Below are 26,539 nucleotides of genomic sequence, written 5' to 3'. Positions count from 1 at the left end.
TACAAGAGGGGTGCAATCTATAGAAACTCTGCAGCAGAATTTATATGCTATGGATTTACAGTTTCAGTAAATGCTGTTAGGATGATTTGGATTGAATTAGCTATTGATTTCAGTGAATTTGTACCTCCTAATGCTGCAAATTCAACAAATGACCATTTTCAGTTCTTTACAACATATTAAATGTTTTGAAACTTTGCTATGCTTAATAATTTGGAACTGTGCACTTTAAGGTTTTTTTTAATTTTAAAGAATATACTGTTATCATTGGGAGGTTTGTTCAGTAAAATTCAATTCATACTCATTTGCATGGACCATTTAGGAGAACCAGAGATAATATAATTTGCATAATAGTTTGGAACATGGTGTAAAATCTCATCAAAATTGCTATTAAAGTATTAGTGTAGTATTTTGTTTAATACTACTTTATCACAATTGTGTTTTTTTATATCACTATAGGGAAAATTTACAATCTCTATATATAGATAAAAGTTTCAACAAAGCTGGATATTATGGTAAACCTGGAAAATCTGTATAAAACTATTCTGATGCTCCTTGTAGCATTTAATAAACTTAAAAAGACGCTGAATTATGGATGAAACAATTCCCGCTGTTTATTTCAGTTTAATAAATACATTGAACATTAATAATTAAATTGCACGGTGGTTGCATCCACCAGAAGCACTTATAAATAATACATATTCCTCAAAAGACGTGGGTAAATAGAATAGATACATGTGTATGATCATACATTCACCATATATACCCACACTATGTATGTACATATGTACATATTTTTTATCCTGCATCCACATTAGTATCACACATATTCTCATCCAGGTCTGCACAATTGTTAATGTCTCTGAAACTAGGCATGTTGAGCATTGCACATATGCAGTGTCTCAAAAAAAGTGTGTGCTACTTCCCGGCTAAGTTTAGGAATTAACCTATCTTGTTCTTGGAAGGCATCTTATGCATCCCGTGTCTTCACAATGATAAGCATAACACAATACTGGGGGTTATAAAGTCCTCTAGTTCTGCAGTTATTATAGCACAAAATCGCCCAGAAAAGCCATAGTTATAGTTATAATATTACAGTCCCGCAGTTGTCTGGAAATGGAATTGTCAAAGTCTTTGGCATCAGAAATAGTCTTGAAAGTTTCCACAAAATCTGTAGTTGTCTTGAGACGCTTTCACAGAGTTTTTTTTATCTGAAGAACATTGCCACTGTCAGATATCACCTCAGCCATGTAGTAGTCTTGGCACAAAATACCAAAAGTTGAATCAAGTTGTGTCCTAGATTCCATGGAGATACCATGACACACAGTAACCACTGACTTCACAGTCTGGAAATTGTCTTGAGGTTTACCAAAGGTAGGCTACTTCTTCAATTGTCATGGCAAATTTGTTACAATCTCAGAGTTCTGTAAAGGTTGGGTAGATATGGCATTACACATCACTACTTTACATTGTTCTTCTATCCATGAGCATCGAAGTCCAGCTAGAGATTTCCTCATCGAACTCAAAATGGTAATCTTCTTATTTACAGGATCTAGAAGCTCCATGTACTCACAGGCACTTCTTCATTCACACTGTCAACTGTAGAAGAAACATATTAAACCATTTGATGAATGCAATTTGTTAAGAATGGCAACCCAAACCTTCATTAAATAATATTGCTATTGGCAAAAACAACAATGTGCCCTTCAAGTAACTAATAAATCTCATTAAAGATTGCGCTAGTGAAAGAACAGCAATTCCTTAAGTAAAAAAGACTAACCTTGGCAGTCATTGCAGCAAATGCTGTCTGGATTTTCACTACATTCAGCATCGGTGCAGTTCAGCTTCTGTTTTTCACATTGTGGAACCCCATCCTATAAAGATAATACAAGATTGAATCCTGTACATTGCTACTTGACTGCATGCACACATTTTTATCATATCAGGGATATCCTTTCCCCTGCCTTCACTTTTTCTTTTATGTTATAAAGTTTCTGTCATTTAGCCCACTTACCACACAAACGCAGGTGACACACTTCACCACTCCATATGTAGGCACTGTGGGATGCCACTTTTCATTATTTGAATAGAGTTGACCCATAACTTTGCACTGTCGCGGCTCATCAGATTGCATTCTGTCAGCCAAATCCAAGGGGTTTTTCTCTTCAACTATGTGAGAAAACAGTACATTAGTCCCACATATTCAGAATAGGTATACATTACCGATCGCCTTCATAAAGTAAGAATCTTTGATGAAAAATTATCAGAACTTGTTCTGTAGCTGTTAGAAGGGCTTACAGTAGGTATCATAGTATGTAATCCCGACTATACTACCTGTATTCCTTGTTGTAATTTTCTCTCTTCCCCCCACAAACAGTGATTACAATAAAGATCTGTTTTTCATTTTATTCTAACCTGGACATTTCTTGCAGCAGTCCATTGGATTGGCACGGATAGGATTGGCACAAGTCAGACGTGGACAAGTTTCTCGTACACAGTGCAAGTCTTGTGAGGAGCTCTGTTATAAAGAACAGAAATAGTTAGTGGATGCGTGAAAGAGACTGGTGACAATGTGATAGAGTGATAAGATATAAAATCATACCTTGCAAGAACATGTTGCACATAATACTAGGCCAAAAGGTTCAACAACAGGATGCCAACGTGTGCCAGCTGCCCTCCACACACCATTAAAATAGCAACCTGAAAGGTAATAAATTAAATGTGGGATGAGCAGGTGAGGCAATTTAATTTATTAAATATGCGAAAAAAGAGGGGAAAAGTAATTGCAGAAAAGTCCCACCTTCATTTTGAGGTCTTCCTGCTTTCTTCACTTCTTTGTTTTCTTTTTTCTCTGTAAAATATAAAGAAGATATGTTGTAAAACCAAATACACTGTGATGTAAAACAGAAAGAAAAAGATAATTTGATTTAAAAAATGGGCTAAGAATATGGATATTTATTTAAAGACATCTACCATCATAAATACTAATGGTAGGCTCCTATAACGACAGGGCGATTTCCCTAAAAAAAGAGTTTGATCAAATATGCTGTTGTACCAGAGGTGCTTAGGTTTACGTCACCTGAGCACCACCAGGCTCTGGGGGCTGATAATATATTCATGCTCCCATTCTTCTAAATACAGCCGGGTCCCAATTTCCGCTCACACAGACTGCCGGTCATGTCAGCCATTGCTGCATGCTGGCTGCATGCAAGGTCAGCCTCCGCAAGATTTTCATACTGCCGGCTGACGTTACCAGCAGTCTGTGTGAGCAGAAGGGGGACCCGGCTGTATTTAGGAGAAGGGGGGCGTGAATATATTATCAGCCCCCAGAGCCTGGTGGTGCTCAGGTGACGTAAACGTTTAACAAAATTGTTTATTGTGAATATACTGCTTTTCACCTAATGTCTTTTATTAATGCGATCACTTACCTTCACACACTGGACAGCACTGATCAGGCAGCTGAATTGGCTGAGTGCAGTTTGCTGGTTGACAAACAATGGGGTCACAAATAACTGTGCGTTTCTGAAAAAGTACAAAAATACATTTAATAAGGTTGTGACATGTCATAGGAAGTTAGAATAATGTATAATAAAAGTTAAGCTTACACATTGCATTACATATGATCTAAGTTTCTAATTTAGCATCTACAGGAATGGACAAGTATACACATATTCTCTCTTCTTTTGGGACTGGTCCTATATAATATTATATATTTATATTAAGACAGGGCAAATATTATTTAATTACAGTACAGCAAGTTTAATGTAAGCCAGATGGCTCTGCTGACCTAAGTGATTGGGCATGTAGAAAAATGAATAACAAAGATGTTGTAGATCACACAGCTCATTTCTAATAACAGCATGCAATAAAAAGACACCAAGTTACCTTTCAAAAAAGTTGCAGATTTCATCTACATATTTAGACAAGGAACATAGATACCTTATGGCTATACCATAACTGTAATAACCATAACCGTAACTGTAATCTGGCGTGGTGAAATAAGGTGGCTAAAATATATAATCACATGGACTTCACAACCAGATGTTCGCACTCAAATTCCTACTAGCATGTTTGGCCCATCCATCAAGCATACAGAATACTTGTTTTGCAAACATTTGACAGGGTTCCCTCAGGATACTGTCTAGTTCACTGAATATGACTTTTGAATACATTGAACTATAAATCATAACAGTAAATTATAGATGTATACCACAAATGTATTAAAATACAAGACTTGTGTTTACATTCACAACATAGCAGACTTGCTTATATAATAAAGACGGTCCCCTACTTAAGAACACTCGACTTACAGACAACCCATAGTTGCAGACAGACCCCTCTGACCTCTGGTGAAGCTCTCTGAATGCTTTACTATAGTCCCAGACTGTAATGATCAGCTGTAAGGTGTCTGTAATGCAGCTTTATTGATAATCCTTGGTCCCATTACAGCAAAAAATGTTTTAACTCCAATTGTCACTGGGGCCAAAATTTTTTTTAGTCTGGATCTACAATAATAAAATATACAGTTTCGACTTGCATACAAATTCAACTTAAGAACAAACCTCCAGACCCTATCTTGTACGTAACCCGGGGACTGCCTGTATACAATTCTTAGATATCCTCACCTGACAGCTGCACACAGAGCACTTCCTATCATAGTCAGGGGCCCAACGACTTCCATGTGCCCTTAATTTTCCTTCAAAGTAGCAAGATCGTGGGTCTTTACGTAATTCTTCAGGGTCACGAATATTCTCCTTCTCAGATAACTCATGCTCAATGTCCTCTGGAGTCTGTGTTACACCTCCTGATTCACAACTGTTTGGAATATGCACCTGTTGTTAAAAGAGGGAACGTATTTAAATAAACTCAAATGCTTATGAAGTCTACTTCTCTAATGTTAGTTACTGCAGAGCTGTATATATATATGTGCTACTCACCCGACCCCGAATTTCTCCACGTGGGTTTAGTTTTGTGCTGACTTGAATAAAAGCTGTTCCGTCATTCAGGTGTCTAAATAGCTGTAGATCAAGGTCTTTAACACTACCCTGTGCCTAGAAAGGGGAAATGTTGGAATTTGTTTATATTTTTTTGTTGTTAGCTATAACACATAAAAGATTCTAGTTCACAACATTTGTTCTTGCCATTCCTTTTAATCCATATGTTATAATGAATTATTTTAAAGTAGAGAGTTTCTAGAAACTATAGGGAACATTTATTAGAACTTATATTCCAGTTTTTTTGGCGTACAAGTCCTGAAATAATCACAATTACTTGAGAAATGCCACTAATAGCGATTATTATCCCCTCCATGCCACCTCCACATCAAGTGGGCATGTAAGGACGTGGAGGGGTATGGCTGGCGGTGGAGAGGGCCGGAGTAGGGCATTTCTGCACCATGCCTGAGTACTATCTACAGCCTGCAAACTTTCATGATTGGCGCAGCCTCCCCTCCGGATATATCATAAGTGTTGGTGTATAATAAATGTTCCTCTATGACTTTGTTTGCATTTGTAAAATTTGACAAATAATTAACAATTGTCATAGCTGAAATTAACCCCTTTAATCTCACCTCTGAACCATAGAAGCCTTTGAGTAGTCTCTTGTGACCGTGGGAGCTCTCGCTGACCTCACCCAGTTCAGCAAATCCATGTAGGTGTGCATTTAGTGCTGCATCCTCTGCACGCCCCAGGCCAGTCACTACAATCTGATAATGCAGGTGGCAGTGCTCATCCAGAGATACCCATGCATGGCCTGCTGATCCTGTCTTTAGAGGTGGTGACACAAATTGACCAGCCAAAGGTATTGGTAGCTCTGCAGTAACAAAAACATGCAATATATTATCAACAAACAATATTAAAATATATTATCACTCTCATTATCTGAGAAGATAAGGAAAGGATTTTTAAATTTTATTTTCCATAGAGTGAGGATAGGGTTATTCGAGATGCTAAACCATTGGTCCATCACGAATTATGAGTGGTATAGTGTCCTAAAAGCCTCTGACAGGTTACCTTTACTAATGTACCAACATGGTACACTACAAATAAATAAAATTAAATATATTTTAATTGTAGCAAACTTTAAAGAGTAACAAACTTATTAACAATTAAAACAATAGGTTGAGTCATGCTTGTAAGAGCTTATAATCAACAATAGGCTGACTCATATCACAGACAGGTGGTGCAATCTGCGAAAATTTAATAAGTTGGATGTTTCATCCCAGCTGTAACCAGATTGTGTATAGCACATAACCTTTCAATTTTTTCAATGATCTGTCACTTAAAATAATAATCTATTTCTATCAGTGCACCAGGGGTTTCGTCATAACTACTAGTGCACTGGTTTCTTCTTTCTTTGACTTCTTTCTTTGGGAATGGCAATCTTTGTGTTAAATAGAATATAAAAAAGAAAATTGGTGCACTAGTTGGTTTGCCCATCTTGAGATAAAATGAACAAGGAAGGGAAAAACTGACAAATATTAAACTCACCTTCATGTCTTGCCCACAATCCGCTGTACATCAATGGTGTAATCTGCCCCCTTAGTTCACCCTCTGGGAAATCCTTTGTGGCTATATTAAGGAATAGCTCACTTTGAAGCAGCATATGCAGATCCCTGGCATTGGCTTCTGTCCAGTATCCCCAAGCCTGTTTGTAAAGAAAAGAAACGTATGCATAGTTGTTCTGAATTAATGTTTCCTTTAATTATCCTAAACGTATGTGTTTTGTGATAATTAAACACATTACAAATTTATAATAATATTAAAACAATAATAATAATTGTCATATGATCATTCATTTTACCTTTCCTTCATGGAAGTCCCTTGTCAGGTCGTGTAGAATGTTTCTTTTAATCTTTCTTCGAGGTTTAGTCTCCAAGGTCACTGCTGTCACCACACTCATGATGCCAGCAACTTGAAGCTGTACATTGACAATGTAAAAAATGGATAATACTGTTTGAAACACTTATTTTTTAAGATTAGAACATAAATTTAAGTACAGTTAAATAACTCCTCATTGACATATCTATACAGCTTACCTGATATTCTAGTGTCCCATTTTCATGCAATGTAATGGTTGCTGAGCCTACCGATCCTGTCTTTGTAGGATTCAATGCATCCCCTCCTGATAATACGCTCTGCAGCGCTGTGAGAGAAGATCATGCGTGTACAATAAGATAATATTTATAACATCATCAGTATAAAACAAGTCCAGAAATTAGATGGTCTTCTGAAAGTGAATCCTGCACTAATCAAATTAGTTCCTGTACCAAAGGGTGAAGGATATCACCTTCAGAATTGTGATTGTTATGCATGAAAAATTGTGGTTGTTTCATTTGAAAAGATTGAAAAATATCTCCAAGTCTGTGAAACCTAATGTTTCACTTTTACGATAAAAACAAGAAATTATCATTTGAGGCTACTTTACTTACTGTCACATGACTTTCTGACAGTGATAGGGCCTGATATTCGGTGTCCATGTCTTCTCTCTGTCTGTACAGCAATCTTTAAATGACCCTGGGCAAGCCACTGCATTTCACGGCTGGAGAGATCTGGTAAAATCTCTGCAAAGTCTGGCTCCTAGAGTGGTCATTGATGAAAACATTAAATCAATTATAATATTTATGTGATCAACAATATATAGTGGTCTTATTTATATTATATACTACATATATGTGACTTTTATACATATATTATATGCATTTTCTAAATAGACATTGCATGTGTCTTACTTGTGAAGTAATATTAGCATAGAGCTCTCGTATGACATGATTCTGATGAATGATTTGCACAGTTATAGGAATCCTCTCTGAAATGGAAAAGAAAAATCATGAAGCTTCAGAACAATACACATTTTCTCCCTCAAAGGCCCGCACCCTGCACACAGTCCATCACAGTACTTATTTTGAGTTCCATGTAAAATATCAAAATGCTTCATAATTTAGTTCATTGTTATGTATAGGATTGACAGTACAGCTTATTATTTTAGAAGCTCCTGGTTAAATCAAGAAGAATATTTAAACCCAAGTACATTGCTGGCATCTGCCTTTAACTCCTCTTTACATGTCTAATGCATAATACATAGAAGTTCTCACCTCGTTCTCCTCCTTGTATTCCTCTGAGCATAAGAATAAAGTGCAAATTATCATCCACATCACTAAGTGTCAGCATAGCAAGACCTCTTTCATTTGCTTCCACTGGGGAGTCTGGTGTTAAGAGGGCGCTAAAAGACTCTGTTAGAAATAAGTAAGTTTAATTAACATAAATATACTTTCTCCTTTTGTCTTTATCCAAAAACATTTTAGTATCATAGTATATAAGGTTGGAAAAAGACACAAGTCCATCAAGTCCAACCTTTAAGAATTGAATAAATGTTTTTTCCCCATAACCCGTGATATTTTTGCTCTCCAGAAAGTCATCCAGGCCTCTCTTGAACATGTACATAGAGTCTGCCATAACAACCTCCTGCGGCAGAGAGTTCCATAATCTCACTGCTCGTACAGTAAAGAACCTTTGTCTAGGTTGATGGTAGAAGCACCTCACTACTAGGCGTAGAGGATGCCCCCTTGTCCTGCTCACAGGCCTGGGTATAAACAGATCTTTGTAGAGATCGTATAAAAAGATCTTTGGAGAAAGCAAAAAGAACTTTGTAGAGATCCATTTCCAAACTGGACTATTGGGTCAATATTTTATAACCTGTAATTTATTTTATCATATGAGACTGCATAATGGCAAATTACCTGTAAACAAAGCCTTATGACGAATAATCTTGCCAGAAATTTCAGAATCAGAAAGAGTCGCTGTCACTAAAGAAACATGCATCTGTCCCAAACGCAGAAGATGTAGGGAAGATCGAGAAATTGACCTCCATATACCGCAGATCTAGTTAAAAACAATATTATTACTCAAAGTGATGCAGGGTAGAGAAAAAAATGAAATGAAACAAAAATAAAAAGCTTAATACTTACTGTATCACTTTTTGGGTATCCTACTCTATGTACAGGATGCTCAAACAGCACATTACCATCAGAATCAGAGAAACGAACACGGGAAAGACTATCCATCCTAAACAAAAGTTTAATAAAAATAACAATGAGTTTCCTCAATTTTAGTCAGCTAAAAATCATTGGTTTTTGCAAGACATATTTCCTTGCTTGCTAAACAAGCACCGATCAGTAGGCTATATCTTCAGTCAGTGCTTGTTAGCAACACAAGTCATAGAAATGTAAAAGTATCTTAAATTCTAGCTGACGGCCAGGTGGTAAGGATGCACTCCCAAACGACCAGAACCCTCTTCATAAGGTTGTCAAGTAGCATGCACCTAGCAATCAGTCTCATATTATGCAGGTACAGTATAACAAAACTCAGGTTTTTCTCTTACAGTCACCTAAGTATTATTTTTGAATAACTAAAGGTGGAGAATTTCCTTACTATTGAGATTTGGCCAATAAACATGACAAGTAACATCCAAATAATGGAAACCATAAAAATACAAATATATACAGGATGGATATACTAGCACATACCCTTTATAGGTGATGGAGAAGAGTAAATTGGCACGCTGTAAATTAAATTTAGCCTTAGCAAGACCACTGTTAACCGGAGGCCACACACGACTGGAGGCAGTCAAAAATGCCACATACTCTGTCAAAATAAACACAGGCATGAATTCAACACAACTGCTAATAGCTTAGAACAACTGAATAAATAGGTTGGTATTGTGTTACTAGATAACTGGAAAAATCTAAGAAGCATTACAGAGGTGCATGCTGAAGCTGTCAAAAATATATTAATTGTATATAAAATGTATACACAATGAAGAAAATCTACCACTGAAACCCATCATGATAAACTAGGGATGCATACTCATATATCCAGGCATCCTGACTATAGTAATCTTCTTATGTTTGTTATCCGTGGCCTCCTTCCTTCTGAAATCAACTATTACAATTATGCTAATGAGCAAGAAGGACTCTGGGGGTGTTACTAGAGCCCCTTAGTGCTGCAGATTCACATGCTGTTACAATAAGTAGAACATGTCCCACCCTCTCCCTGCTCTCTCCTTCCTCCCTCTGCCTGTGTAAACTAGCAGCAGCAGAAAGTGCAGGGGAAGGGGAGATCATTGTAACAGCCTGTGAAGATACATCACTGAGGGGCTCTGGAAACACCCACAAGAGGCCTTCAGACTCACTAGCATAATTATAACAGGGGATTTTAAAAGAAAGTAGGCCATGGAAAAGAAATAAAAGAAGACAACCATAGTCACGGTGCTTGTATCTATGAGTCTATCATGCTTGATTTTGGAGGTAGATTTCCTGTAATGTAAAAACTCATACATAAAATGAAATCCTAAAAAAGCTGGAAATTGTTTTCTTAAAAAGTACTGATAGAGTTAATATTGGAGATCTGATCTCTATTCACAAACCATTGTGCACATTTGGCTGTTCTCCCTAGGCCACACTGCATTTCTTAATAAGCTAAAGCTGTATTAAATATGTATTCAAGTATTCAAGAGCACATTGATAGCTATACGTTTCCTATCAAACTGAACTGAAATCGCTTATATATCTATCCAGCAATTACCTGTGCGGCTGTCTTCCACACTGACATCATCAGAGCTTAGGTAGGAGCGATCATTATAAAGATCATCATCTTTCTCTTGGAAATACTCAAATTCATCGAAAATAAATTCAGATTTTTTCAGAGAAGGCAGGGGAGGAAGAGCTGCATAAAAACAGGAAAATAAGGTTAACACTGGTTTAGGAAGAGACTAGTACATAGTTTTGGAGAAAAAAAACAAGAATGTGGGACATAAACTCAAAAGATAGAGTGGGAAGAAAAAAGTACGAGGAGAGAATGCCAAAAATTGACTTACTTTTAGGACAAACACGACAGCACTGCCCAGGAATTTCAATGGGATGAGCACAGGTGGGTGTAGGGCAGTGGGGCTTAATACTATTGCAGCTGATCTTTCCAGAATGTTTGGATTTTTCCTTCTGGTTTCGATTCTTCAATTTAAAAATAAAAATGAACATTAATTGGACAAAGGTTTACAGGAGTACCAATGTATATGCTTTTGACACAAACTGAGACCTGAAAGAATAGTGTTGTAGAGTTGTCTTTTGCCCTAAAGCATTACTAAATGTCTTCCAGAATACCTTTGGGAGATAAAGGGGCGGATTTATCAAAAGTGTCTCAAAGTCATTTACTGCTCCACTTCTTCAGTGCCTGATGCTAGATGTTTAGCCTGGTTAGGTTTAAGACAATGTAGTCTAACTAGTCTAATTTTTTGTCACAATTTAGACCACGTCCCGTTAAATTGGGGCCCCTTCCTTTTCACCGAGACCACTACGCACCACTAACAAAAATGCCTAAAAACTAGATGCAAATTGACACCAAATTCTGCCACAGAATAATGGCCAACTACATCTTCCTATTACTACTCACTAATTGCAGCAAACTGAGCCTTCCAAAATACAACTTAAAACGACTTTCACAACACATTACTGCATCATTCCAGCTAATGGATGTTAGTTACAACTTTCGGAGTGGCTACTTATGTCTTTACCTATAACTACCTTTGGCCATTCATGCTAAGGATCTCCTCTAAACAAATAAACCCTTAGATTTTTATATTCCACCTCATGCTACTATGATTTTTTTTTTATTTGACATGCAGCTTGTAGGAAATCTTCCCAGTAAACCATTCCTTACCACTTCGCAACGACATACTACACAGTAGGCAATTCCAAATGGTTTTCCCAGGTCTGGGTGCCATGTATCTTCGGGGGAGTATAATCTTTCACCAAGACTACAGCCTAAGGAAATAAAGAATTAAATATGTTTCACAGTGATTAATCATTTCAATCGCTGGCTTGATCACAATAGGATAGTTGCACACAATGCAATTCCAGAGAATAAGTAGCTTTCCTCTTCCCTCTTCTGGAATATATTAATATTGGCTGCTCTGCGCACACTTATTCCTGGCAGAGTTTGCAGATATGTGAAAGAACATGCCGGAACCAGGCTCTGCCTCTGAGGGTCCGTAACCAAATAAAACAAAACACAATTCTGCTCCTACTGCAACCCACAAACAATGTATGCTATCCCCTGCAAAACCCTACAAAAATTCACCAAAATTAACATCAACATAGATTCTTTTTTAAAACAGGGGGTTAATAGTTTCTCTATATGTATCCTATAAGTCTCCCTAAGTTGGAACAGTAAGATGAGACTTGTAGTTCCACAATATATACAGCTAAAATTGCTGCTAAACGAGAAAGTGCAGAGTTGTTGCAGTTTGTGACAGATATCGAGTATAATTCTTTGTCTGTAGTTATGTTACAAAAGATTGTGTGAAATTTAAGGGAAAAATGTATCACAAGGTGCAGAACCCCAAATATCCGACTGGGACATGACTGAATGAAGCTCTGGCAACTGGAAAGCTCTGTGTAATGGGGCTTAGTTACATAAACATTCCCTCATAGCAACTAATAAGCAGTGCTCTTTTCATACTATTACTGTAACAGAAAATTTCCCTCGATCCACAGCAGTATAGAATAGGAATAATAATCATTCCCCAACAATCATAATGATAATAGCAAAACTACCGTACTATAGATAGAGCTGAGCTGAATGTTCCCCATGTGCATTGTGTGTGAGGTAACATAACTTATTAGGTTTTCCTGCAGTGCGATGTAAAACCATATCTAGAGCAGCACGACATTAGAAAGAATTTTGCACATAAAAAATGTAGCTCTGCTAAACTCAGTGGATAGCTTTTTTCCTGTACAATAAATCTGAATCAAAAAGGAACCAAAATCACCTGCTTTGCCATGTAGACACTATATACTTAGCATGATAGGAGCTTGTATTGCTACTCACCAATGTCTGACTTGAATGGTAGAGGATCCTGCTCGGGTTTAATAGGCAAAAAAACTTTACGCCGTGAAGCATCAGCAGCCAGTATCCAGAAAATGAGTAGTGGCAGGAGGCGTGCGTAAAATATCTCCATTTTCCCCCACTACAATCAGTGGAGGTGCCCCTCCAGTGTCCAGCACCCTGTACCCAGTCAGCAATGTATGGGACACGTCTTCTCTTTGTAATCTGTGATCCAGCTATGCCTGTGCCCTTATCACTCTTTCTGTGCCAGGTCACTATCCAGAGGGCACAGTTCAGTCCAGTTGCTGAAGTATCTTCTAATAGCTGAGAGGGTCAAGAGCTGGATTTATAGGGGAGGACACAGCTAGCAAACAAAGCCCCCCGCCAGCCCCGGCCCCCTTTGCAATCTTGTTGAAGTACTGTATATTGCACTCACTCTCAGAGTTGATGAGTCGCTCAGCAGGGTCTCAGCCTGAGGAAAGTGTCTGTTAACAACACTGAATAGCCCAGCGGGGACTCTGGGCTCCCCCCCAAGCTGACACACTCAGACACAGCATCCTGACTCAGCCTGGACCCACCCAGGAGAGAGGGAAGAGGATGAGCACAGAGGGAAAAGAGGGATACTTAGAGACAGAGAGAGGAAATAAATAGACTGGGGAGTTCACATGTATGTGAAAATAGTCATCAAACTATACAGACTTACACGTGCAGCAGGGAAAATGACAAGGGCACAATATAATAATGGAGACATACATCTTTTTAATAATGTGTATATAGCCCCAACATATTCTGCATTGCTACGTGACATAAGTATCACTATTTGCCCATAAGAAGTGTTTCTACATTATTATTTATGACATAAAACGTCAGAGCTCATTTTATTCTACCCTTATAAATTCAAGTTCTATGGCTTCCATTAGTTAAATCTCCATAAATCGGATATTGAGTAAACGTAAAAAATCGAGCCTCCAATAATAATAAATTAAAAGTAACTACCAAATTTTTCCCATACACTTTTACTATTTTGATATACTTTTGACTCTTTATTTTTCTAAATACATTCTTCAATGTCTAGAGCCATAAAACTGGCAGGATTGAACTAAATAACTTTTTTAACTGCCCCCTGTCCATGGCCGCATCTTCTGAACTGGTTTCTGTATTTCTCATCTGCGTTCTTATTTTTTATTGTTTCCTAGTAATAATTCGTATAAGCATAATGTAAACATTATCTCATATAAGTAGCGGCAGTAAAACATTAAGAAACCACATTACCTACAGATAGGGTGATAAATTATATGGTAGCATGAGAACATGACTTTTATATAGTGACAAACATATGGAAGTGTTTGGATAAAGGATTAGTGCAATTATGGTGGCAGACTTGTCTGGAAGTTACATGACTTAGAGAAGAGTACATGTGCTGTAGTCACTTCCAGGTAGAGAAGTAACCATTTTCATGTAAATCACTTTTGTATGTGCTACATAAAATATATGTCTATGGCAGCATACACACTGTCAGGATTCCACCATGGATTTTCAGTGAAATCTGTGATCCATATGCCGACTTACTCATGGATCAATAAGACAGATATGGTAACCCTCTGTAGGTAGGATTTTTGTATATCTATATCTGTCTATATACTAAAATGAGGAATATGATTCTAACATTACTTTGTAAGCTTATTATTAAAAATGTATAATATTAACATGTATGTTACAAAACATAATCTACACAAAAACATTCTATACAACCTAAACTCCATCATGTACTTAAGAGATGTATCTGTATGTTTCCAATTACAGAATCTAAATTGTAAATCCACAGAAACAGAGATCTTCAAATTCCTCTAGTTACAATGGAATCACAATCGCTTTGGGAACTATTACTTTGGCTGCAGTTTCTAATCTTGTAAGGAATATATACATACACATTTATATAGATACTTTGTGATATTAGGTTTATTAGACAATACTCTAATGAACTAACAATGGAGTAAAAGGTTTTCTGTTATTTTATTTTTAATGATTTCCATAATTATACAATTATACATTTCTTGACTTTCCCAAGAATTTTTCTATGGATGTTCATAATATCAGAGTGAAGAGCATAAAAATAATTTCTGTTGAAAGAAAGGCATATTATTGTATTTGAATTCATAGATGAACTGTAGAATAAGAGCAAACTGGTTTGCAGATGAGGGATATGTCATAGTAGGACCTAGCTAGTAATCATAAGGTTTCGATAGCATAATGTAGAATGAGGGCCACATCACAACACAACAAATTTTGCTTTTCAAAAGGCCTTGATGATCCACGCTGATGTCTCAGGACATGGCTAATACACACAGTAATGCCATTCTACAGGGATACTACATAGAGATGTCAAAGTACAAGGATAACGAAAAATATCACATTACAGGGGTAACAAACACAGGGATGTCACAATAAATGGATAAAACAAACAAATAATGTCACAGTACAGAGATAATACACAACTTAATGCCAGAGTATAGGGGTACACAACGTAATGCCACAGTATAGAGATACACAGTAATGTCACAGTGCAGGAATAATACACACAGTGATGTCACAATACAAGACTAATCACATACAGTGATGTCACAATACAGGGATACTACACACAGTGATGTCTCATTACAGGGATAATACACACAGTGATGTCACAATACATGGATACACTGTGATGTCACATTACAAGTACACACATTGATGTCACAGTACAGGGATAATATACACAGTGATGTCACAATACAGGGATAATACACACAGCGATGTCACAGAACATATTATAATAGCAATAACACTAGATGTGATATCATGGTTAAAGTATACTGCGATATCAGAAGTAATCTAAGAAAATTAATGATACTGTTAACATAACTAAATTATTTGTTAACATAACTAATGCACAATCCATTATAAAGTGAAATTAGCTAAGCCAAGTTAAATTTTGAATGGCAATTTCATCACTAACTACTCCCTATGTCTGAGTTAAAATGCCCCCCTTATTGATGTTGCTATGCAGCTATTGTTATTTTATTGTTACTTTATATTTATTTATTATTATAATTATGCTATCATCAAAATTTACCAATCAAACACTTAGATCTCCAATAACCAAATAATACCTTAAGCAGTCATTGTGGATTGCTGATTGATTGCTGATTATCACTCTGATTATCACACAATAACACAAGTTCTATCACAAATTGCTGTTACTTAGCACCGTTACACGCACTTTCACATACATCTGAATACATTGTGGAACACATTGAGCAATACACACCCCATCATTCACTCATCTGAAATAGCACTAATCACACTGTCAATGATGCACACCTCCACACAATAAGTCCATTATCACACATTAACATAGCAATGGTCACACTGAGACCCAGCTCTTTGTAGTGTCATTCCACTGAGGGACACAGACTCATCCTTTCCGAAAGCTTTGAACCCATGCCTATGCTATATCTGTATTCACAAAAAATAATCTGAATCTTTCCCTTAAGTTTCCTAAATTTTGAGGTGTACTGTCCTGTCTATGAAACAGGCCATTCCCAACAAATCCTGCCCTAATTGTAAAATTGCAGCAGTGAGAACTCCTTAGGTCAATATTAAACATGTTATTTTTGGCTCAAAATTCTACATAAAGAGACAGGCAGAGCTGCTGTGATCATCTTTTATTGGTTCTGACTCATAATGATCCTGTTGCATTGGACCCCTATGTGTTGTAATATTGGGAATCTTGCCAACATAAACTGTAATATTTTGGAATATGTATTACTACATCAGTCTAAACCACATTTGTTAGCTGTGCACAATATCCATCAGATTGATAAGTTTTTTACCCTATATTCAGCTAAAGCTTTGTTCACGCATCATTTACAATATTCGTTCAGGCTATACACTGTAAAATATTACTGCTATATATACCAAATATATGAATTTACTTAGGCGGATTGGAAACAAAATGCACTATATAGACTGAATTTTATTACAGTAATCTAAAGTATAAATCCTATTAACTATAGATCTGTCAATAAATCGAACAAGGGTGTATGCTTTACATGCTCCTTGACTAACTAGCCAAGAACACTCACTGGGCCAAAGAAAGGGGTACCAAGTCCTCATTTCTGAAATGTTGAGATGTATACTCATTTATGACATTTATGGTCATTCTCTGCTAAAGGGAATGGATCATTCAGAAAATTGGCTTTACCAGATCCTGCATTGTGTTTATGGTATATGTAGTCAATTAGGGTCATTGGTATCTTATACCATACATAAAAAGCACCCCCAACTTTAGATATGCCGCCTGAGGAGTTGAGTATCTATACTATCTGCCATGTTCATATCACAAACCCTAAGCAATATGAGTGTTCTTCCTTACTATAAGAAGGGGTGCATCTTTTGTGTATAATGTATGTATCTTATTTGTCCCAAAGAAAACAATCCCTAATACAGCTCTGTTAAGGCTTTTGGTATGTGAATATTAAAACCAAACATTGGCTGCGTTCTCCAGGGGTTCAATCTAGTTATAAGAAGTGTCCAATGCATCCACTGCATGGTCATAATACGATGATATTGAGTCATAGATTATTATTATTATTAATTGACGCTTGAAATCCATGCCTATATTGATATATGCCTGTGTGTATTGCCTTCACTCACTTGGTTGGATTGGTCTGAATTACTATACACTATTTTGTATTGTTTACTAGTGTTAGGCTTTGCTAACAGAATATCTTTGCCTATTCATCAGGAAGTGATCTCACAACACACCTGAACTTCGATCCCATTAGAGCCTCAATCAGTATGGCCCCAACTGAGATGTATAATCCCACATAATTATATATACACAAGTGAACAATGCAATTTCCTATATATGTTATATACACGTTTACACTTGCACACTATTCAGACACACAGTTAAAAATGAATTTCAATGTAAATGTTGTGCTTAGTAGCCAATTTAACTTCAATGACAATGAAGAGTTAGAGCCTTCGGATGGTCAATAGCCTGATCTAAGTGCTAATGTTTCTCTCTCAGATTCATTTCAGTCTACGCTAAGGGTTTATTAGACCTAACCCTTTTAAGTCTATACAACTCATACACGTATAAACCTTATTGTGGTGAGGCAGTAAAATGCCATTACACTGATATTCATCCTGTGATTATGATTTATTTTATAATCATAGTCTATATTGATATATGCCTGTGTGTATCAGTTTAATACAAAAATTCGGAATTCTGTAGTATGCAGGAAAGAATAAAATATACTGCAATGCTACTTACCAGTGGGTTAAGTCTTGGGTTGAGTTGGCAATTGTACACAGGGAACAAGCTAAAAAATATTAAGTACTGGATTGAATTCCTAAATTGTTAACCCAATGATGCAGCTTACAGTCCAAAGTCTGAGAGTCTACATGGACTACTTTGGGACAGTGTCTATTTGGTATTTGAGACAGTTTGAAATGATCATAAATTATGTGGAAATCAAAATATGGTTTAATAGTACTACATGAGGATTTGAATGTTTAGGTTTTATACTTCAGATCCTAAAATAGGGTTTATAAACTTCTTTTAAATGTTACAAGAAAGAATAATACATCTTACGATCCTACTTGCTAGTTTTGTCAATGAGCTGAGACTTGGGTTGTGTAATAAGAAATAAGTCTTATAATCAACAGGGCCTATGATTGTACATAGGGGACATGCTAAAAACTACATGCACTTAAATAAATATCCTTTCTTAGTATAGAGGATCAGTATCAGACAGATTTCTGCAAGTACAAAATAATAATTATTCCCAGTTAACGTACCGCCTGTTATGTGCAAACTGTATACACAGTGTTACTTACAAAAGTATTAATAATCAGGAAGCTGAGTTCAAAACTTGTGGCACCGAGTGTGTCTAATAACAATTAGCTGCAATAGGAACCGGTGGAGCCTAATAACCTGTATTCAGGCCCGAGCTTGATCAACTATCAATACACCTTATAGTAGGTCGTTGCTATCTCTGGTATTTCCCCCTGGGGGGTATATTGTATTGCCCCCTATCTGAGTAAGCTGTGGATAACCTAGTGGTAGTGTCCCTTTTATCAGTCACTCTGGCTATCTTCTAAATGGCTAGTAGTTGCTTATTTACTCTCATGGTTTATGCAGTACACCATATTAGCACAAGCACACACAGATGTTGATGAATTAAAAACTAAGTGCTGAGAAGTAACCCATCCAACATGTTTTTCCCACCAATGCATGCTCAGGGGTATTGGGACTAAAATATGGGATTATAAGCCACTTTTTAATGTAATAAGATAGAATACTACATCTCCTGATCTTACTTGCTTGATTGGTCAGTGGGCCGAGACTTGGGTTGTGTAAGAAAAATTTGGCTTATAGTTCACACAGCTGACAAGCACTGCATTAAATTCTTAAATTTTTAACCAAATGATTAAAGGGACTTTCGGGTACTTTTATATTGATGGCCTATCTTAGGATAGATAATCAACATCAGATTGGTAGTTATCTGATTACTGCATCTTTACCCTTTCCATTCACAGAATTTACAGCTCTGTGCCTGGTTAACAATGGAGAGGGGTCCCAAATAACTAATCAATGGAGAAACCAGTAGTTGGACTCTTACCAATTTGATTTGACAAGGCAAATGATTCCTTTATTGGTAACCTGCCCTGGATGATGTACCGCTTAACGACGGAAGCATATGAGCTGCAGACGGTATTACCAGTGGACCTGGGGGGAAAAAGGATAGATGAATTAAGGTTTTCTAAACTGTAACATATTGCCCCTTATGCATCAGGCCTTGGGCGCCAATTTTCTGGTATACAAGTCGTGAAAATGTTTTTTGCCCCTTTGTGCCTACTAGCTTGGCAAATACACAATAATTTATGCAGTTTAAAGCTAAAATCTCATCCAGAGTGAAGGTCGAAACCTCAATTCTGGCATGTCGCATGCTTGATGGACCGATGTTTAAGAATGGTGTGAAACTTGGCTGTCTTAATACATTGGCACTATTGTGCACTTAATAGTTACTCCATGCTGCACTGCCAATTATGTCCTACTTGGAGAGCCAGAAACCATTCAGGACATAAAAAGAATTCAGAATTAAACCCCGATCTACCATATTGCGGTAAACCCACTCCTACCTAGCGCCCTCCTAACTCATACAATCATAGTATAATGGTAGATAAGGTTGGAAAAAGATACAAGTCCATCAAGTCCAACCTATACAATTAAACGTTAAATGTTTTGCTCCCATAACACATGATATTTTTGTTCTAAGGAAAGGCATCCAGGCCTCTCTACAACAAGTACAAAGTATCCGCCATATCAACCTCCTGCGACAGAAAGTTCCACCGTCTCACTGCTCTTACAGTAAAGAATCCCTGTCTATGGCGATGGTAGAACCTCTCCTGTAGACCTAGAGGTTTCCACATTGTCCTGGTCACAAGCCTAGGTCTATTTAGGTCTTTTATCTAAGTCACAAGCCTAGATATTTGAAAGATCCCTGTATTGGCCATTCAGGTATTTTCATATTTTAATGAGGTCTCACCTTGTCCAAGCTGAAAGCTGCATAGGAGATTGGGGAAAATGGTTAACTCTTATATACATGGTCACAGCAAATATGGCATCTAAGAGTTAAAGAGCAAGAGTACATTTTTGGAAGGTCAGTGTGAAAAAATCTAGGAAAGTACTTGGACATTTAAGTCCAGTAGGGTTAAGAAGCAATGTGTATGAGTTGGAAAATCCTCTCAGGCCAGGGGCACACATGGTATAATTACAGCATGAGTGTTTTCCAAAGTGAAATCACCAGAGACTAGCTCACACTCACATCCTAGTGGTTGGAATGTACTCAAATCCCACCCACATGTTGAAGGATAAACCTTCACCTTTTTATCTGCTGCATATTTTATTTCTGCAACATATCCATTACCGTATTTTTCGGACTATAAGGCGCACAAAAAATCCTTTGATTTTCTCAGAAATCAAAAGTGCGCCTTATAGTCCAGTGCGCCTTATATATGAACCTAGACATTTTAGCAGGCATTTATTGATGGTGCGCCTTATACTCCAGTGCGCCTTATAGTTCGAAAAATACTGTACTCATCCAAAATTATGGAGATAAGTCCAAAAAGTTGTATAATACATTTTCTAAAGACTGCAGAAATATGTCAGCAATATTATCAGGACTGGTACCTAAACCCCCAAAATAGGTTTCCTAGGTTTGTTCTTAAGTTGAATTTGTATGCGAGTTGGACCTTGTATATTTTATAATTGTAACTCCAAACAAATTCTTTTTTGTCCTTGTGACAATTGGATTTTCCCAATTGTGTGTTGTCATGGGAAGGATGTTTATAAATAAAATGTCATTACAGACCTTTCACTGCTAATCATTACAGCCTGGGACTAAAGAAAAGTATTCAGATAGTTTTATATAGATTTCTGAAGGTGGGGAGTGAAAAATAAATATGCAAAAACGAAAAAGGGCCTTGTCCTTAAGGGGTTAATCAGAAGTGGTGGCACCCTGACATCTACTGTGTACAATGTGAATGGAAAGGCAGCATCTATTGTAAATATTTAATGCAGTGCATTTGCCAGAATGATGTTATATCCTTAGAAAACTCCTCAGTGACTTGTAAAATTCAGCCTTGTACAATTTATTCAAGCTGGACTGGCCATATCAAGACTGCTACACTTTTTATGACAATTGAGGTGTATGAAAGAGTTAAAAAAATCTCAAATATGGTAGCCATTGTAGCTGTTTTATTTGTTATTTACAGATTACATATTCACTCAGCAGTGAACAGCATACATGTATGGTTAACAACTTAACTACCAAGTTCCAAATGATTTTTTATTTTAATTTAATTTAATTTTTGATTTAATTTAATTTATTTCTACAATCAATTTTATATGACTTCTGTTCCTGGAGATTGTACCCATATGTAGAACTTTTACAGTCATCCCTAGGTTAATATAATTGACTATATGCTTGTAAATCCAAGGAATAAAAACAAGGTGACATCATTCACCTGAACAACTTCCTGCATTTATTTTGCTTATTTATTGTTATCAATGGATTTGTATTGTATGGTGTAAATACAAGGAGAAAACTTTTATTTAATTATTTATTAATGCATTGACTTTCTTATGTTCTTGTATCTTTATGCATGTTCTGTTTCTACCACACAAGGCGAATAATAATTTACTTGATGTTGGTTTTGTATGCAAATATTGTAAATTCTTCCCATTGCAGTGGTTAGGGTAGCCATACATATTACACTATTTCATTTAAAGGAAATTTACCATTTGATTTTATACATTGTGAACCAAACCAAACAAACCTGTAGGTACACCGATGTAGAAACATATCTTGTTTAATCCCTGAGCTGAGTGGGTTTGCTGTAAAAACAATTATAAAATTATGATAATGAAGCTCTGTCGTTTCTGTGATGGGGCTCAGCGCTTCTCCTCTCACATTAAGTATGCACTGCACGAGAGAATGATGTAATCACTGTGTTGTGCCTGACAGTCAGAAGTAATCAATCATTGCACCATCACCCAGCTGCTGTGAATGAGAGATCCAGCTCAGGTTGAATAGTCCTGTCTGGACAGTACAGGAAACTCTGTGTAATGTGGCAGGCTGAATCCAAGATCCTGAATGTTATAATTGTTTTTTCATCAAAACTACTTAGCTCGGGGATTGACCAAGATATGCTTCTGCATCAGTGTAGCTACAGCATTCTCAAGGTATGTTTGGGTCATAATGCATGAAATCAAATGATAGATTTACTTAAAACCCTACAGTATTGCCAGAGAAAGCTGGAAATTGAAATTTCTTGCAAATCCAGTAGGCTTCCTATAAAGCAGCAGCACACAAGTGAACGAGACGACTTTCTATGGAAAGGGTAGGGGTGAGGAATAATCCCCTGTCAATTTCCACATAACTTTAAGGTGAATTCACACTAATGTGTGCCTGCTGTAATGTAGCACGGTTGGCACACTTCGTCGCACGGTAGAGGAGAAGAGGGTGAGCGCTGCTCGCCCCTCTCCATAGAGATATATGGCACGCGGAGCCGTATTCCAGGAAAAGATAGGACATGTTCTATCTTTTTCCGGGCACGGAATGGTACGGTGCCGCACGTGTGTCTCAGTGATGAGACCCCCTCAGATCACGAAAAGTAGAGGTCCGATGGGGTCCCACGTACCTCCGTTGGACCCTTCATCGGTCTGTCAGAGTAATGGAGCAGACGGCCACGCATGACCGCTATACTCCATTATTCTCTATGGAGCTGACGGAGATCGGTGAGCTTGGTGTTCGGTAATTTCCATCAGTTTCATAGAGATTAATGGAGCAGAACGGTCAACCCCACCTCTGTATGAAGAGGGCTCAGACTGTGAGCCCTCTTCATGCACCTCTTGCACCTCTGCGTCATACATGTACGGTGCAGAGTGTTAAAGGGGTAGTCCCATCAGAGGATTTACATTTAATTAAATTCATTTGCCATATGTAAACATTTCTTCAATTAAATGTTAATAAAAAAAATGTTCCTGTGTGAAGATAATTTCCTATAAATGTAGCCATGTTGTCCCTTAGAAACGAGATATCTTCCTCGGATATGACCACGTCACATTTTGGCAGCGGTGGCCAGACATGCAGTATTGAGTCCTGGCGGACCACCAGGATTCAGCGATCATTACCACAGGACGGCTGTGGCATCTGCATTAACTCCCAGACATTTCATATAGAAAAACTTTTTGTTTCTTTGTGCACTCACTCCAGCAGAGGTGGTCATATCCGAGGAAGCTATCTTGTTTCTAAGGGACAACATGACATGACATTTATGAGAAATTATCTTCACACATGAACATTTTTTTTTAATAACATCTAATTGAAGAAATGTTTATATATGGAAGATTAATGAAACTGAATGTGAATGCCCAAACGGGAATACCCCTTTAAGGTGTTGAGCAAACAGAACCACAAGCCTGATGTGATATGAAAGATGACATTTCAAGCAGAAGATAGGGACATCTGAAGTTACACCCCCCTGCAGCCTCTAAACTTGACTCATCTTAGACAAAAATTAATCTTCTCTGTACATGGGCCCACATCTATTAAGTGTTTGCTACAGTTTTCTGTCTGACTTTGCACAAGAAAGAACGTGCAAACTGCTTGCACATGTATTTATGAAGTGTCTGTGCCAGTTTTGTGTTGAAGATGCACTGTGTCCGACAAGACTGAAATATGTGCACCTGAAGGGTCGTATTAGTGCATAAGCGGAGTCTGCGCCACATTGATTATTAATGTGCGCACAATTCTGCAGCTTGAACAAAGTGCACCATAAAAATGGTGCACACTTCCAGAGCAGGGCACAGTGCACCAAATTTATGAAGAACGTGCACCAGTTTGATTAATCTGACGCACTTCACACAATCCACAGGAAAACTGCACATAGTACAGATTGCACTAGTTTTGGTAAATCTGGGCAATTGACTTTGGAGGAGATTTTTTTTTATCGGTAAACTTCACATAAAAGAGTGAAATCTAGAAAGGAGATTTCATACCCTACTTGAGGGGGCTGATACATGTAAAAATATAAATTCTATAGCTTTTAACATTTTCAATACAGTCAAAGTAATCTAACAAATGTACCAAAACATTATGATGTTTAGACAAATATGTCTTCCCAGTATGCATGGAGTCCACTTTTTGTTCTGTTTATCTGTTCATCTCTATGAGAACTCTAAGTGAAAATACCATTAACTTAAAAAAAATATATAAATAGCAGCATTTATTATTTTTACATTTCACCTATTAAGTAGCTCCTCATAGTCCAACTGTTGTGTGTAACAGCACCAGAGCAGATGGGAAAGAAGAACAGTAAGTCTGAAGGCCACATAAGAGCACATTTGTTTAACTACTGAATGAATGTTTATTGGCTATTTGCAAATGTAAAATAAAAGTGTTGTGTGTATGACAACAGAGGTCATATTCGCCCAGGTGTGTTGCCCAATGGACAGGGGGTGGGTGTGTGAATTGGCTCATCCTCCTTCAGAGTGACAAGATGTACATTGCTGCTTGTTCTGCTCGTTATCCACTTCACGCTGAACTAATTGGATGCAATTATGATGACCGTCCTAATTAATAGTGAAGAGCAGATTTCCAGAACACTAGTTTTTGCCCTTCACATGGCAAGTGTTATAGGCTAGGATGACACTAAACAATTTGTAGTACAGCTGATAACTATGGCATGCAAGCCCAGGAGTGCAACAGATCTAATTAGACTGTTTTTTCACAAAACAGTGTAAAAAAAGGAATTTTTTCCATGCCTTGTACACCAGAAAACTGTCACACAGAGCATGATATATTGGAGCCAATGGTCCGCATTTATCAAAAATAGTGAAGTGTGTGAAGTGCACCAAATTCATCTGGTGTCCCCTGCACTGCTCTGGAAGTGTGCACCATTTTTTTTGTGCACGTTGTTCATGATGCAGAATTTTGGCAATAAATGTGCTACAGACTCCGACGAAGCACTAACACATCCCTTTAGGTGCACATTTTTTCTGTCTTGTCGGACACAGTGCAGGCGCCACACAAAACTGGCGCAGACACTTTATAAATACGTGTGCAAGTAGTTTCTTATTCCACGTCAGACAGAAAACTGGTGCAAACACTTGTAGGCCAATGAGTGTAATGACATTAATACTTTTCTGGAATTACCCATGTAACTTGCAGTAAACACAGGCAAAAACTGACTACATTTATTATGTACTAGCTAACATATCAAATACTTGCATAGATCTGGTAACACTCAAAGGCCCTTTCTTACTGGTGTTTTACATGTCCATGATTTAGTGACTTTCATGGATGCCTTGCTTAGATATTGGGGATCATTTACTAATCCGCAATCCGTGGATTGCACTATCATCGGAATACCCGGCGATTTCCCAGTTGCACTGCATTAAGAAAGGGTTTTTGGCACACGTGATCGGATTTTGTCTCATCGGCGCCGGCTTTCACGCAACACAAATCGGTGGCGGGCCGTCGGATGATCTGACGGATTCGGACTACGCGCGGGATTTAACGTAGCAATTTGTATCGCAAGACGTGCACTTACAAGCACTGGGAAAAAGAAGGTGAACTCCGGCGGACGACAGCGGGGAAAGCGACAGATGCAGGAACTGGGACGTGAATCGTGCAGGACTTCATCTTCGTCGGACCGTCTGAATTGGGGATCGCGACAGTACCGGGTAAGTGAATTTGCCCCATTGTTTTCAATAGGTGTTTTCATATTTCAGTTGTTTTCCACTGATCTTATCTGTGAAAAAAAAATTTAAACTTCTATTTTTTTTCCAATGATAAACCTTAATTTTTTTTGTAGACACAGACAAAAAGTGGAAGCAAAGCAGAAACAAAACAGAGACAACAGGCAGTGGATGCGCAACCCGACTTACAGACGACCCCTAGTTACAGACGGACTCCTCTGTCCCCTGTGACCTCTGGTGAAGCTCTCTGGATGCTTTACTATAGTCCCAGACTGCAATGATCAGCTGTAAGGTGTCTGTAATGAAGTTTTATTGATAATCCTTGGTCCCGTTACAGCAAAAAAATTTG

The 26,539-nt window shown here is 37.5% G+C and overlaps 1 protein-coding gene across 2 annotated transcripts; it reads right to left on the bottom strand.

Moving 5' to 3' along the window:
• Positions 1 to 596: 596 nt before the first annotated feature.
• On the bottom strand, positions 597 to 26,190 carry CHRD (chordin). Of its 2 annotated transcripts, XM_072142366.1 has the most exons (24): positions 26,043 to 26,190; positions 19,547 to 19,653; positions 11,709 to 11,812; positions 10,870 to 11,002; positions 10,578 to 10,718; positions 9,521 to 9,638; positions 8,963 to 9,059; positions 8,735 to 8,876; positions 8,090 to 8,227; positions 7,727 to 7,803; positions 7,427 to 7,574; positions 7,034 to 7,140; positions 6,799 to 6,915; positions 6,486 to 6,642; positions 5,567 to 5,808; positions 4,935 to 5,048; positions 4,623 to 4,829; positions 3,426 to 3,519; positions 2,798 to 2,848; positions 2,600 to 2,697; positions 2,413 to 2,515; positions 2,012 to 2,166; positions 1,778 to 1,871; positions 597 to 1,596 (listed from the first exon to the last, which is right to left on the bottom strand). In XM_072142366.1, the coding sequence occupies exons 1-24, from the start codon at positions 26,132 to 26,134 to the stop codon at positions 1,550 to 1,552; spliced, it is 2,883 nt and encodes a 960-aa protein (XP_071998467.1). In that variant the 5' UTR covers positions 26,135 to 26,190; the 3' UTR covers positions 597 to 1,549. The 2 variants fall into 2 exon arrangements, with proteins under 2 accessions (XP_071998467.1, XP_071998468.1); XM_072142367.1 differs by lacking the exons at positions 19,547 to 19,653; positions 26,043 to 26,190 and adding an exon at positions 12,879 to 13,435.
• Positions 26,191 to 26,539: the final 349 nt, after the last annotated feature.

The sequence above is a fragment of the Engystomops pustulosus genome, chromosome 3 (assembly GCF_040894005.1).
Source record: "Engystomops pustulosus chromosome 3, aEngPut4.maternal, whole genome shotgun sequence".
Lineage (NCBI taxonomy): Eukaryota > Metazoa > Chordata > Amphibia > Anura > Leptodactylidae > Engystomops > Engystomops pustulosus.
The sequence above is the reverse complement of the archived record's forward strand: the minus strand, read 5'-3'. Positions and strand labels throughout refer to the sequence as shown.